General features: G+C 50.5%; 1 protein-coding gene across 1 annotated transcript in view; it reads right to left on the bottom strand.

The window, feature by feature from the left end:
* The window catches only part of ITGA11 (integrin subunit alpha 11), a 111416-nt gene that overhangs the window by 46836 nt on the left and 49531 nt on the right, over window positions 1–15049 (bottom strand). The window contains exons 3-7 of the mRNA XM_059372356.1: window positions 13614–13714; window positions 8958–9049; window positions 6172–6286; window positions 3171–3298; window positions 1783–1931 (exon numbers count right to left, since the gene is read on the bottom strand). Coding sequence (XP_059228339.1) covers window positions 1783–1931; window positions 3171–3298; window positions 6172–6286; window positions 8958–9049; window positions 13614–13714 — 585 coding nt within the window. The remainder of the gene's footprint in view (window positions 1–1782; window positions 1932–3170; window positions 3299–6171; window positions 6287–8957; window positions 9050–13613; window positions 13715–15049) is intronic.

Genomic DNA, 15049 nt, shown 5'->3' on the forward strand with positions numbered 1-15049 from the left:
GTTAAGCTGGTGCTTGTCAGAGCTCCTGACTGGGCTAGGAGGGGCCATGGGTTACCATCTTTGTAATCTCTCAAGTCCATGGCCCCAATCTTTATAATTTGGCAGGTGCACACACACACACAATGTATTGTGAATAACTGAGTGAGGAGAGCAAACCTTTTACTTTAAGACGCACCCCCCGTAATTTGGGACTTGGCAGGCTGAGATCAGATTTCACACTTCACTTGAGGCCTGGATTACCTGAGGCCCAGCCGTGCTCATGAGTCATGACTTGTTCAAACTCCTTGGTGGGTCCCACACTCGTAAATGATCTGGGGTTGGTGGGCTGCAACCCTGTATCAGTCAGTTAGTTCCCACCGAGGAAATGCTTGCCCGTGGGCACTGGCTTCGGAAGCTCTGTTGTCCCAGCAATTTCACGAGGGCATGTGGGGTCCTCAGGGGCTCATCCCAGTGATGGCAAAATAGCAAAATAGCTCCGTTCCTTACTCATCCGTGAGGATGAGTAAGACTCATCTTCTCACAGAGGGAGGTTCATTTAGGAAAAATGCTAGGGCAAGTTTTATCAGCAAACAGAAGTACGTTAGTGGAGCCGTAACTTGGTTATGAAGAGTTAGTTATAAGGTTGGGAAAAGCTTCCTCATTTGACCACATGAAATCTGTGTTCCTGCTAAATTCTGTGAAAAACATCCCCTCATCCTATGTGAGGTGGGATTATACGAAAATGGGCCTGTGGTCCCGAGGGACAGAGCAGAACTTTTACTTGTAGATGTAGAATTTATACATTAAAAGCCATTAACCTTAGATGGAGTCACCTTTGGGGTTTAGGCCTCAGCTCAAAACATCTTGGGGAATTGCTTCTGAAAGCACTCCCTGATTTCAGTGGGGGGGGTGAGCCAGAGTTCTGAGCAATGGCGAAGTCACCGCAGCGAGCATGAAGCCATCTGTGAGGGCTCTGTCAAGAGGGAATGTTCATTGTCATGGTGAGTGGGTTCTGGTATGATTTTTAAGGAGCCAGCTCCATTAGACTACAACGTTGGGATTTAGGAGATTCAGCAATGTTCCTCATACTCCATTGATGACACAGACTCCACAAAAGATTCTGCCCTCATGGAACCTACCCACTTTTTATGGGGTCTCTGTGGTGCAGCGCATTTTCCAAAGTTGGTTGCAGCAATACCTCCCTTTCCAAATGCTCTTCTGTGATGTGACCTTGCTTTTCCTCCATCAAGAGGCAGAATCAAATTCTCTTCCCCCACCAACCTGGGTTGGTCGTAATGACTTGCTGGATCAATAGAATATGGCAAAATTATATCCAGGACTTTGGGGGCTAGGTCTAGGCAGTCTCAGAGTTCCTGGAGGGGCCTCCTGGAAAACTCTCGGGATGCTCCCTCTCCAAGCCCGGCTGCTACACCAGGAGTAAACTGAGCCAGATGGCCATGTGTGGGTGCTCAGGTCTCCAGCACACACTGAGCTCCCAGCCAACAGCCCGAGACAACTGCCAGCCTCGTGAGGTTGCCTTTTTGACGTCCAGTCCAGTCAACGCCACCAATGACAAGAGCCCCAGCTGACATACCAGACTACACCCTTAGGAGAGAACCCAGAGAGAACGGACCAGCTGAGCCCAGTTGACCCTGAACTTGGGAGGGATTAATGTCTCAAGGTATGGAATTACATGGAGGTTTGTTATACAGCAATGTAGAACTAGAACAGTTATCTGAGATTTAAGTACATTATCGTTTTTTCTATTTTATTAGGACTTTTAAAAAATTATTATTTTTTTACCGAGCAAATTCGATGCCAAATGCCGTCCGGGTCTCCGTTCCTCCTCTCTGTTCAATGTGGCTGGCAGCTTCCACCACATCTCGTACAGACCTGTAGTCATTGAGGTGAAATTCATGCACCACGTCTTCTCCGTATTGGACAACTCCAACCTGTGAGAGAGGGAGAGGGCTACAGAACACTCTGACCCCCAAAAGCTGGGCTGTTGGCGGTGAGGGTCTCTGGATTCATCCCTCTGTGACTCCTGGGGAGTGTGAAGGGGTGGGAAACCTTCCCGAGGGAGAGTCATTGGGAAGGGAAGTTGTTCTGCAGAGTCCTGTAGAGCTCTGGGAATGGAGGGGTGGCTGGGTGAGGAGAATGGAAGATGCCTCTCCGGGGGGGAGATGGTGAGGTGGGATCAAGCCCCATTTCAGGCTCCATGCTGAGCGCATGGAACCATACTTGGGATTCTCTTTCTCTCCTTCTCCTCCTGCCCCTCCTAGCTTGTGCACGCTCTCTCTTTCTTAAAAATAAAAAGACAAAGAAAAATAAAGAAAGGCCCAACAGGTTATGTTTCTCGCTTGAGCATAGGATTGAAGCCGAAAATATTAGGAGCAGCATGACTGGAGGCCTATGACATTTTTTCACCAAATACTGGAACCAAGGTTCCTAAAAACTTGGAAGAGAACCTTTTATTCCTAAGGTTGATAAGGTATAGACAATATTAATAGCCTCAAAATAAACAAACAAACAAACAAACAAAACCCCCTTAAAGGCCTATAGTAAGATTAGAATGATGAAACCTTCCTGTCGGATGGGCTCCAACTTTATCTGGTGCCTTTTTAAGGACAGACTTTCACGCACGATACCCTAAAAATGATCTTCCCGTTATGTGCAAGTCATTACTTCTTGAGAAAACCACTCCCTTTTTAGCAGCTCTGAATGTTACAAAATAATTTCCTAGAGTGACTCGAAATCCGTCGCCTTGTACCCTCTATATGTTAGTCCTCACTTGGCCGGCCAAAACAGCACAGAATGAATCTATCCCGTCTTTCGCCAGGCGGTGTTTTGGACATGGGCTGATGGCTATGCCCGCCCTCTTCCGCTTAGTCTTCTCTCAGGATCCGAGTGTGTAATTCTCCCCTGTGTCTCACTCAGCAGGGATCCACTCAACCTTTCCTGCCTTCCTCCTAACTCTCTCTTTAGGAAAGGTCTCTCTTAATAGGGAGAATCAATGCCAAAAGATAGGTTTGATCTGTGAAGCGGAGCCTCCCCTGAAATAGTCCCAGAGATGGGCGTCCTGAGCTGCAGGGCCTGGGCACTTAAAGGTAGTTAGCAGGTGCAAAGATGCTCCTCCGCACCCCAGGCCAGCCTCTGGGGAGCCCTGGTCAGAGGAGGAGGGAAACACTCACCTGGATCTGCCCAGGGCCAATGTAGAATTTCTTCAGGATGTTGATGAGGAAATGCTGAACCTCCACCCAGGGGTAGATGCTGTTGGAACCGTCGAGGACAATGACGATGTCCATGTAGGTCTGGCACCCTGGAAAGTAGGGACACAGTCATGGCTGCCCACTAACTCAGTGCTTTCAGGCTCTGATTCCCCAGGTGCATGTCCAGGGGACAACAGAAGAAGGACCCTGTCACATGTACAGATATCCTGGGCTGGGGGGCTGTAATTGCTTGGGCTAGTCGTTTATTTGATTATCATGAATGCTGAGCCCAGGAATTCCTGGCTCTTCTCATCCTCTCTGTGCTGGGCTGTTTGAACCAAGCTTAAATCCAGCCTACCATCAGTTGGCCAATTCTTCTGAGGCTGCCCAGAAGGCTGCCCTTCTTCTGTCCTGTCCAGACCAAGAGCTCACAGTCATTGGTTTTACTGTAACGGGCAGGCTGCGTTTACTGCTTTTAGCCCAAATGAGTGTTTCATGTTTTAGGAGAACAGTAAAGGGCTTAGGATGAGGGATCTGGCATCAGACTGTTTGATTCCTGGTTTTGCCAGGCACTAGGTGTGTGACCGTGGGCAAATCACCTAATGTCTCAGTGCCTGTTATCTGTCATGTAAAAACAGGTATGGTGATAGGAGAGGGTTGCCATGAGGAATCAAGGAGCTGAGGCTTTTAAAGGCTGAGCACAAAGTCAGTGCTCAAGAAATCTTAGCAGATCCTCTTATATTTAAAAATGTTTTATTGGGGTGCCTGGGTGGCTTAGTGGGTTATAGCCACCTTTAACTCAGGTTATGAGTTTGGCTTTGGCTCAGGTCATGATCCCAGTGTTCTGTGATTGAGCCCTGCATCGGGCTCTCTGCTCAGCAGGGAGCCTGCTTCCTCCTCTCTCTCTCTGCCTGTCTCTCTGCCTACTTGTGATCTCTGTCTGTCAAATAAATAAAATCTTAAAAAAAATTTACTTATTTATTTTTAAAAATATTTTATTTATTTATTTGTCAGAGAGAGAGAGAGAGAGAGAATGAGAGCGTGAGCACAGGCAGACAGAGTGGCAGGCTGAGGCAGAGAGAGAAGCAGGCTCCCTGCTGAGCAAGGAGCCTGATGTGGGACTTGATCCCAAGATACTGGGATCACAACCTGAGCTGAAGGCAGCCGCTTAACCAACTGAGTCACCCAGGCGTCCCTATTTATTTATTTAGTAAGATTTTATTTATTTATTTGGTAAGATTTTATTTATTTATTTGACAGAGAAACACAGTGAGAGAGGGAACACAGCAGAGGGAGTGGGAGAGGGAGAAGCAGGCTTCCCATCAAGCAGGGAGCCCAATTCGGGCCTCGATCCCAGGACCCTGGGATCACGACCTGAGCCAAAGGCAGGGGGACTAATGACTGAGCCACCCAGGCGCCCCTCATTTACTTTTTAAGCAAAGTACTTTGTTAATGTGACAATGACATCATCAGGTCAAGCGTTTGTACTTTTATCTCTGCTCTGAATGTAAATGTTTCTCTATATTTTTAAAATATGAATACCGAGTTAAATAAAAATAAAATAAAAATAAATAAATAAATATCAATAAAATAAAAATCAACAAAGAAACACTGGTACTGTAACAAACGCAAAAAGCTTCCTTTAAAATCTAAGTAACTTATTTCTATTGGTGAGGGGTTGCAGTTACTTTGAAATTGATAGCCCAATATGATACGATAGACCAATAGTATATTAGATGATATCATATCGAAATATTGGGTACCTGTTGACTTCTACTGGAGAATTTTCACGCTATTGTAAAGTCTACTTTTTGGCAACATGGCAGGAGGCTTCTGAGCGCTAACCATTCCAGCAACTCCTGAATCCTGAAGGGCTGGAGTCAGTGCTCACCAGAGACGAAAGGTGGCGGCTTTGAATGCGGACATTCTCACTCCACCTGCCACTGCGGGCAGCGCGTGATGGCCCATTTCTTCTGGACTTGCAGAGCCGGACAGCTTTGTCCTTTTCCAATCTGGTTTAGCTTAATGCCTGTGGCCATCTGTGTGGTGTGGGCGACCATGGACTTGACAAGACAGAAACTCCTTATTTAGGGGGAATTCCTAATCTAGGGGTAGGAACCAGGTTTCTTTGATTTTTAAGCCATCTTTATTATTAGAATGCATTTCTTATTGCTGATTCTTGCGATTTCACCTTTTTTTTTTTTGAAGCATCTTGGGAAGAACTTTGAGTTAGATCTGGGGTTCCTAAACAGGATGGAACACACACTCTGGTGAATACATGCACACATTCTCCCTCACTCAGGCATATGCACACCCTGGGGCTTGTTCTAGACCTAGAGTTAGAGCCTCCGGTGGGCGGTGCCCTGGGATCTGAGTCGGATAAACTCCCAGCACACTGATGGGCCGATAGATGGTCATTTGTTGGCCTGGGGTGAGGTTCCCCATTCACACTTCATATGACCGGACTTGCCAGCCACAGCTCTGCCTTTCCTTTGGCCACTTTGTGAGCACAGAATCAACACCTCCTCCTTACACTTTAAAGGATCACTCTGCAGTCCCTGCTGCGCTGATGCTTCCTCCCCACCCACCCCAGCCCCCAAGCACAGTCCTTCCATCTCTGATTGGGCCACGTTGTTTGGAGGGGGGCTGCTGCTCGCTAGAGGTGCTAATCCCGTCACCCTCAATAAACTGGGTTAGCAGCTGCTTGGGGGATGGTGTTCAGCCCAGAGGAAATAGTGAGGCTCAGAGCCAAGTAGTCTGGGCTTGCAGGAGACAAGGTCTGAACATTATTCCTCCAGATTTTCTTGGCGGGTAGGGAGTGAGTGGGAGGTTTTGTGTTCCATGAGGCTCTGGGCAAGCTGGGTAGAGCTTCCTGATATCCAGGACCACCAATCAGAGGGGACCGTTACCAGGGATATTTCAGAGTCTCCCATGACTGACTGTCGGCCACGCAGCATAGATCTGCAGATTTGAAGCTACTTACTTTGGAGAGCTGGGGCCACCGTCTTGGAGAACCTGAAGTTGGAGTTGACTCTCGAACACATTCCTGTGGTGTAGTAGGAACTCCCACACTCGTGAGACCAGAGGGGGCTGCAGGCCTGCGAAGCACAGGGAAGACCCCCTAGTCAGGGGGTGGGGGGCAGGGGGCATCTCCAGAGGGTCCAGGCCTAACAGCCTTTGACTGAATTCAACCTCCATAACCCCGGACAGACATCCTTTATTTGAGGATTGGTACTCCAAGGATTTAGAGAGTTTTCTGGAGTCTAACTGAGATCTTTCTTGCTCTAATGTGTTCTAGTTCCCTTGGTTTCAGATGGAATGGAGAAAAATGAGTGGTAGAATCCTTCTTTGTTGTATTTTTCAAGGGTCCCATTCTCTATCCTATCATCCCATCCCATCAATCACCTCCTATCCCAAGGAGAGTTGTGACTCTCCTTCACTCTTCTTGTCCACCCCGCCCACCACACAGCATCACCCATGGGAGTGGACCCTTCAAGGTCACTAGAAGAGCCTCTCTGTCTGAAGAGGTCCCCTGAAGGTCTTTACTGGGAAAACTTCCAGGACTGGGTCCCAACAACATGCCCATCCATTTTACTGGGGAAAGAAAAAAGAATGGTTCTGCTCCTTCTCTGAAATTTGCTATCAAACACATTGATGTCAGCTTCTCATTTAAAGACTGAGTGATGAGTCCCCTCAGGGTCAGGGTCATTTAAAAAAAAAAAAAAGCCCGGCCCCATGCCTCCATTTTTGTCCTGCTGCCAGGAAACACGGGATTAAATTTTGTGCTGTAATTTCCTTTGGTTTGGAAAAATAATTATTCCATTTCTAATTCCTTTCTTTAATCCGCTTTCTTTTTTCAGCCAGACTTTAAGGGTTTTGTTTTATCTCTGTCCTTTGTTGAAGCTCCAGTAAATTTTTTTTTTCTGGAAGTAGAGGGGAGAATAAAGGAGGGTGGGTGATGGGTGTTAGCTGGAGGGATAGATGGATAGATTATGATGGATGGATGGAGAGATGGCTAGATGATGACGGATGGATAGACGGATAGATAGTGGACGGATGAGTGGGTGGACGGATGATGGATGGATGAGTGCGTGGGTAGAAGGGTGGAGGATGGATGCACGGCTAGACTGATAGATGGTAGCTGGATGGATAGGTGGATAGATGATAGATGGACAAGTGGGTGAATGAATGACGGAAAATGGATGGACGGAAATATGATGGATAATGGGTGGTGGATGGGTGTAGGAAGAGATGGACGGAAGGATGAGTGAAAGGATGGATGAACAGATGAATGGAGAGATAAACAATTGGTTGGGGGATGGACTGATGAGTGAATGGATGAATGGATGGGTTAATAAGTGAGTGAAAGTTGCCATTTATAAACCAGGGACTTAACCCACCCACAGAAGCCCCAGAGGGGTGTGTCACACCCTCCTTCTTGGGTCTTCAGCCACCTCGTGAAGTAGAGGAAATCAGTTTAGTAAGAACATGATAAGGAGCCTCAGAAGGAAAAGGGAGTAGCAGCAAAGCCCCTGACAGGTCTGCGTGTGGACAAGACCCAGTATCCTGTCTGTCCTTGGTTGAGATGGTGAAGGGATGTGGGCTGACCACATCCGAAGTACCTCTGAACTTTCCCTGGCAGGCCCACTCTGCTCTCTGTCACCCCTGAGCATGCCACTCATCTTGTTGTTCTGGTGTCTGGTGCTCCACACCCTGAATGTCCCATCTGTCTACAGAAACATATTGTTGGACAAGAACATAGAGCAACACAAGCCCTCCCATCTTAAAACGAGTGGGTCATTTTATTGGGCTTTCTGGGGTAATGTTTCTCTGAAATGCTCTTCTGCAGCTGTTTCTAGAACTATCTGTCCCAGCAGGATCCTGTTTTGAATCTCCACCATTGCCCAACCCCTGGTGGCAAGGAGCAGCAGTGCCTGCCACTGACCAGTGCCCTTGCTGACTGTGTGCAAAGTTGGGGAGCACTCGCCTGGGCAGGGTGCAGAGACCTCTGACGACTGGCCTTCCTGCCCCAACATCAGGTTTACACTACTCATTGGCTTATCAGCTCTCCCCCGACCAGAACGGAAGCTCCAGGGAGCAGGTGCTCTGTTGACTGCTGAATTCTGTGGCCGGTACTGGGCTCAGCACATCGCTGCCTCTTCAGCACAGGTAACCCCTCTTCTTTCTTCCTTGCTAAGACCCATTGTCTCTTCTCAAAAAAAAAACAAATAAAAAACCTCCCCCAGGAAGCCTTTCCATCTAACCCTGCACAGTCTGGGGGGGGGGCATTGTTCTGTATCTCTTCCCCCAAGTTGTCATAAATCCGTGTTCTTTCATTTATGGCTTCCCTTCAGACACTTCCTAGGATGTGTGGTGTGTCCTGGTTCTTTGATCGAACCTGGAGCAGAGATTCGGCCCCCCTGCCTCAAAAGTTTGGCTCTCCAGAAGGAGGGATGAACCCCCTTCACACTGCTGCCCATCTTGCTTCCTGTTCCTTTCGGGCTGTCCATCCCACATCCCAAGGTATGCACACAAAGAGCTCAGTATGGTCTCTTGCCAGGGCTGTGCCTCTCAAAAGCTGAGGGCATGCTGGCAGAATGGTACAGACAGGAATCAGAGGCAGAGCTGTTCCCTGAGCGTGTGGACAGAGTGCGAGTGTATAAGGAGACAGTAACTCACCCCCTGCCTCTCCTGGCCCCAAGCAGAGGGTCTGGGGGGTGGGTAAGAGGGGCAGGGATGTGGAGAGAGGGTGGGGTGGGTGGCTCTTACCAGGAAGCTGTTGTCCTTGGGGTTGGTGGCCAGGCTCAGGCCGAGGCGCATGTTGTCCTTCCGCTCAGACACGTTGGATAGAGTGACCCTTCCTGGGGTGGGAGGGAGAAACTTAGCCAGGAGCCCTGTACCCCCTTGCCCAGAGCCTGCTGCGGCTGTCAGCCCCCAGAGGTGCCTGTGCAGGGTCAGGGCCAGGAGGAGCCCTCCCTGATTCCCCCTGCCCCTCTGGAGCCCTTGTTCGCCTGCACGTCCAGGCAGCCCTTCATGCTATCCTAAGGTCTTGCCCAGACATGGTCCTGTTACTTCCTCACTATTCCCTGTGTGATGAAGAAACTGAGTCTCAGAGAGGCCAAGCAACCTGCTCAAGGTCACACAGTAAGCACTCGGCTGAGCATTGCCCAGTCCAGCGTTTCCCTCCAGACATCTGACCGGTCCCTAGTATTCCTCATGTGTCCCGTCCTGCCTCTTCCAGGGCACCCGACTTAGGCGGGCTTCCTCTGGGCAGTGTGCCCTCCACATTTTCCTTCAAGCCAGTCTGCCATCAAAACTTAGCAGTCCATGTCCTCCTCGTGTCCTCTCTGTTCATCTGATAAGTGGACATGTGATAGTCGATTCTCTCAAGGGGCAGCGAGAGCTCTCTAGAGGTGTGTGAGGTCTTGCGAGAATGTCGTTCTGTGGTGGGCTGCCAAGAGAGCTGATTAGGAGCCGGACTACCAGCAGCCACCTGAGTGTTGGGACAGGGCTGGGGCACATTAGAATTGCTCAAAAAATTCTGTGAAGGTCTGACGAAATCAGACCTGAAGGGAAGGAGACAAGCTTGACCTCCCCAGCGCTGATATGTCGATGGATGTGTGTTGGAGTGTACACACGTGTGTGGGCATGTGGCAGGGGGTAGAGTTTTGGGGGGAAGTGAGCCGGGCATTTCATCAAATGGAGAGCAGGTCAGTCTTCCCGTACTGTGAAGGGCGAGCAGATGCCTTCCCTGTTGACTTCCAAGGACTTGGGTGACCTCCACTGAGAACAGTTCGCATTTAGCTTTGGCGGAGGCTGTCAGTTTGATGAGGGGGGCCTGGAGCTGAGCATTAGCAGAGGCTGGAGCTTCGACTCCTCACTGTGCTGTGGGCAGGGGGTGGGGCAGCTGCGTTGGCTGTTTTTCTTTCTGGGTTCCCTCAGTTGGTAGTAAGGCTCCTTTTGAAATCCAGCCCCTCTTGGCTGGAGATTGTGAGTGACTGGGATTGTTTTGTTTTGTCTGTCCAGAGAAGCCGGAGAGAACAGAATAGTAATAACCCTGTGTTTTCATAATGCCTATATCATTTATAAAGTACTGCCCACACGTGCCCTCCCAGGACCCCTCTTGGTCTTGGGAGGCCCAGGAGTCAACATCTCCATTTCACAGATGAGAAAATGGAGATGCAGAGAAGGTTAGTGACTTCTAGGAGGTCAGTTGCTGGTGGATGAGAGAGTGGGGACTTGAGTCCAGGCTGTGCACCATTCCTTCCCAAGCTGTCCTGTCTGATGGCAGGGCAGTAGTGGCAGTGGGGTGGCAGAGAGAAATCTGGAGAGGAAGCTCTAAGCAAGCCCTGATTGGGCAACCTCCACCCTTCAGCAGCTTGGGTAGTTCTGCCCTCTGTTTGTGTCAGGGGCACGCCCCCACCCCACCCCACCTCACCTCACCCCACCCCACCTCACTCCACCACAGCTCACTTCACCTCAGCTCACCTCACCCCATCTAACCTCACCTCACTTCACCTCAGCTCACCTCGCCCCATCTAACCTCACCTCACTTCACCTCAGCTCACCTCACCCATCTAACCTCACCTCAGCTTACCTCACCTCACCTTACCTCACCATGCACGATCTAATTCCCCCTGGTCTCAGTGACCAAAGTCCTTAGTCAGACTGCTGACTCGGAAGTAGATGAGCATGGTAGGGGAGACTCAAGCTCACACCCTGCTGTGTACAGGCCTTGTGGACTTGGGGTAATCATTACCCTCTTTTTGGTTCAGTCTGCCCCTCTATGAGCAGGAGAGACTAGTATCTTTCTTGGTTGGTTTTTTTTTTTTTAAAGATTTTATTTATTTATTTGACAGACAGGGAGAGGCAGGCAGAGAGAGAGGAGGAAGCAGGATACCTGCTGAGCAGAGAGCCTGACATGATCCCAGAACTCTGGGATCACGACCTGAGCCGAAGGCAGAGGCTTTAACCCACTGAGCCACCCAGGTGCCCCTTGGTTGGTCTTTTTGAGGACCGTGGGGCACAAGCTCTTCCTCACATGGAGTCTGCCTTCCAGAATCACATCCTCTGCCTGAGCCTCTGCCCTTCATTAAACCCCTGACTTTATCCAGGTGTCAGGAAGACAGCACCAGTGACAGGCTTTTTCACATTGAGTTGTGAATGTCTGCCACCCATTTAGCCTTCCCTGGAGAGAGAAGAAAGAACATTCCTGGCTTGGTAAGGCTAACAGCCTGGAAAAGTCATAGGAAAACCCAGGAGTCAGGTTTCCCAGCCTTGCGTTTTCCACTGTGGGGATAAACTGACAGATGGTCTTCCTGCCCTACACTTTCTCCTCAGTGGGAGGGAAAGAAACACTCTTCAAATGAAGGGCTTCCCAATCAGTTCTTTTCCTCTGCCCTGACTCACTTTGCTGCCCACTACCTCCCAGCATATGCCCCAGTTCAGGAATGTTTTCCAGGGCCTGAGGGCTTCAGGGCTCTCACTGCCAGCAGGCGCTCCTCCTCCTTTGGAAGGAAATAGGATCTGCACTGGAAATCAGAGCAGTAGAGGAAATTAAATGATGAGTCCATGTGTCTATGTCCCCACCTGGATCAGGAGCTTCTCTCAGCATCCCTAGCCCTGAGCCCAGTGCTTATACCTCCTGCCCCCTTCCTTGCTCCCTCTGACCCAGCTGCATGGCCCTTCTTTCTGCCCTCCAACAGAGTAAGCTCATTCCCACCTCAGGGCCTTTGCATGTGCTCTCCCACTGCCTGGCATGCTCTGGCCCCAACTGACTCCTTGCCATCAGACTTTTGCTTGAATATTACCTGCTTAAAGAGGCCTCCCCTGACCACCTTGCTGAGGTAAAATCCGCTCCCCACTTCCTCCCCCACTCAGTCTCTCTTCTCATAGCACTGGGGTTGGTCACACGACATTTACCCTCACCTATAGCATTATGCCTGTCTATCTCTACCTGCTTTCTAGTTTATCTGCTTGCTTACTGTCCTCTCCCAGCAGAGCCCTTGGCTTCTTGTGCCCTGCTGTATCTCCCAGAACTAGGACAGTGCTTGGCACATACTAGGCTTTTAGTAAAGTTTGGGGACCTATTAGACCTGGAATGGATCCTAGGGTTTTCGAGTCCACCCTCCTCACTTCACACATGAGTGAACAGAGGCTCAGAGAGAGGATGTGAGCTCCTTATGGACACACAGCAAAGAAACTGTCCAGCTGGAAGAAGACACCCAGCTTGACTTGTTCCAGAAGCCTGTGCCTTCAGGGTGGTGATGACTGGGTTCTGTGAGCCACCAGTGAGGCTCCCGCCTCCCCCTAGACTGTTTCCTTACTGAAGTCTGGGCCCCGGCTGTGCTGGGGTTTGAACTTCCCACCCACAGTGCTGACGCAGATGTGGACAGCAGGAGTGTCCAAGTGATGGGACAGCTGGCCGCCCTGGGGATCTGGGTTCTTGGGCTTTCTCTTTGATGCTGGCCTTTCCGTTCATCTGCTTATCTCTTGAAGCTCTGCTGCCTCCCCAACCAGGCCCCGCCAGCTTCATCTCTCCAGGGAGCCCCACCCCACGGCTGCTGGAGGGCAGAGGTGGCCTTTCTAGAAAGCAGGGAGGCCAAAGATCCTGGCTCTGGGGCAAGGCTGAGACAGCAAGCAGCATCCCAGCCCAAATGGAGATTTTGCTCCCTTCGGAAAGCGCAGTGATGGCCCAGCCACGGTCGGGTGTTTAGCACAGGTGGAAGTGTGTCACATGATTAGCGTGTGTGTTTTCACAGATGCCCAGGTATGTGCACACACACACTTGCACCCACAGATTCTGCGGGGCTCTTGGGTGAGGACAAGGCCTTTATTTCCAGAAAGGCCGTGCTGCTCATTGACTGCGGGGTGGCAGTAGGCTGCCTGGATTGGAACCCCAGCCTCACTACTGCTTAGCTAGTGACTCTCGACAGGTTTCCTCAAGCCCCCCCCCCGCCCCCCCGCTGCCGTTCCCTCCTTTGTTACCTCAAATCTTGAATGGTCGTGGAGGGGATTAAATGAGTCAAAATCTCTAAAAATGCTTAAACTAGTGCCTGGCACATGGCTAACATTATAGAAGATATATGAATATTAGCCATTGTTATTACTTCAAAACTGGAAAGAAGACAGGGAATGTTTTTCTCCTGCTGGGAGAGAAAGCCTCACATTCACGGGCAGTGGAGGAATCAGAAAGAGCAACAGAGGCTGAGGTTTGAATCCTGGCTGGCCCCAGACAAGCTGGTGTGACTCTGGGAAAGTGGCTTCCTCTCTCTGGCCTCAGCTTGCTCATCTGTCGAATGGGGGCAGCGATCCCAGGGTGGCTGGGAGAAACCAGCATGACTATGGGCATAGATGCACTTTAAAGCAGGTCCTGCCCTAGATGGCTGTTGGCCTCACTGTGGGGAGACCAGAGGCTCATGTTACCCAGGTTGAGCTTGGAGCAGTTCCCATGGGTCACTGGGCACTTGTACACGTCTCCTGTCTTCTGGTGGCCATTGGTTTCCAACGGAGCACCTACAACCAACCTGGGAAGGAAAAGAAGACATGTAAAGATGTTGGAGGAGGGGCTTCTTGGCTTCTTCCTGGCAGAGGATGGAACAGGGAGGGTGGTACTGAAGGAAAGATGGGGTAAGGAAGGCAGGAGGAAATCCTGAGGGGCAGCTGTGTGCAGACCTTCCAGCTCAGATATTTGTCTCCCACGGAGAGGGATGCTGGGCATTCGGCATGAAGTCATGAGGCCTGTGACCTACTCCAGGCCCTTGCCAGGATCTAGATACAGAGATGAAGACCATAAGGGCCCTGCTGCAAACGAGATGGAACTTAGTTCCTGGGAGAAGAGAGCAGGGCAGACATCATGGAGGAGGTGTGCTTGGGCTGGGTCTTGATGGATGTTTATGAGTTTGTCAAATAAATGGACGGTGGTAATGGTGGTCATTCAGGCAGAGGAATGATGGTTTTGGAGCCATAGAGTCTTGGCAATGTGTTAGGACTTGTGGAGGGCCTCATTCCTCACCTTGGGAAGCCAAGGGTCCTGGCTCTGGGGCAAAGCTGAGACAGCAAGCAGCATCCCAACCCAAATGGAGATTTCGCTCCCTTCGGACAGTCTTTCCGCTGGGGACCCAAGGACTGGGCGTGGTGTCTAGCGGTCACTCATGGCTGCCTCCAGAGCCACGAGTGAATGACTGAATCTTTGTACAAGGTGGGCAAGGCTCCCAGCTGGGGCTTCTGCCTTGAGCCTATGCCTTTTGTGACCTTACTTGGAAAGATGGTCTTAGCAGTTATAATAAGGGATCTTGAAATGAAGTTATTCTAGATAACATAGGTGGCCCTAAGTCCAATGACTGGGTGTCCTTGTAGGCTCAACACAGAAGACAGACCCAGAGAGAGGCGAAAACCGTGTACAGATGGAGGCAGAGCCAGGAGGGACACAGCCACAAAACAAGGAATGCCGAGCCACATGGAAGTTACAAGAGGCAAGGAAGGAGTCTCTCCTAGATCCTGCAGGGGAACATAGCCTGGCCCACACTTTGATTTTAGATGCCAGGAACCCTCTGGGCCTCCAGTGCTGCTCTCAGCCAGCAACCACCTCCTCTGCTCAGGCCTGACTCAAGAATGAAGCCCTGGCAGGGACAGAAGGTGCCAGAGCTCACAGTGCCCTAGAGGCCTCCGGTGCCCTAGAGGCCTCCCAGGCCCTAAGGCACAGGCAGCAGACAACAGTGGAGCTTGTGGTACAGGCACGGGCAGACGGTGGGACATACAGACCACTCTGGGCGCCTGCTTTCCCCGCAGCTCCCCATCCCTGGTGACATTGCCCAAAGAAGCCATCGTGTCTTCTGACTTCTGATGGCTGAGAGGGGACA

The sequence above is a fragment of the Mustela nigripes genome, chromosome 13, assembly GCF_022355385.1.
Source record: "Mustela nigripes isolate SB6536 chromosome 13, MUSNIG.SB6536, whole genome shotgun sequence".
NCBI classification, from domain to species: Eukaryota; Metazoa; Chordata; class Mammalia; order Carnivora; family Mustelidae; genus Mustela; species Mustela nigripes.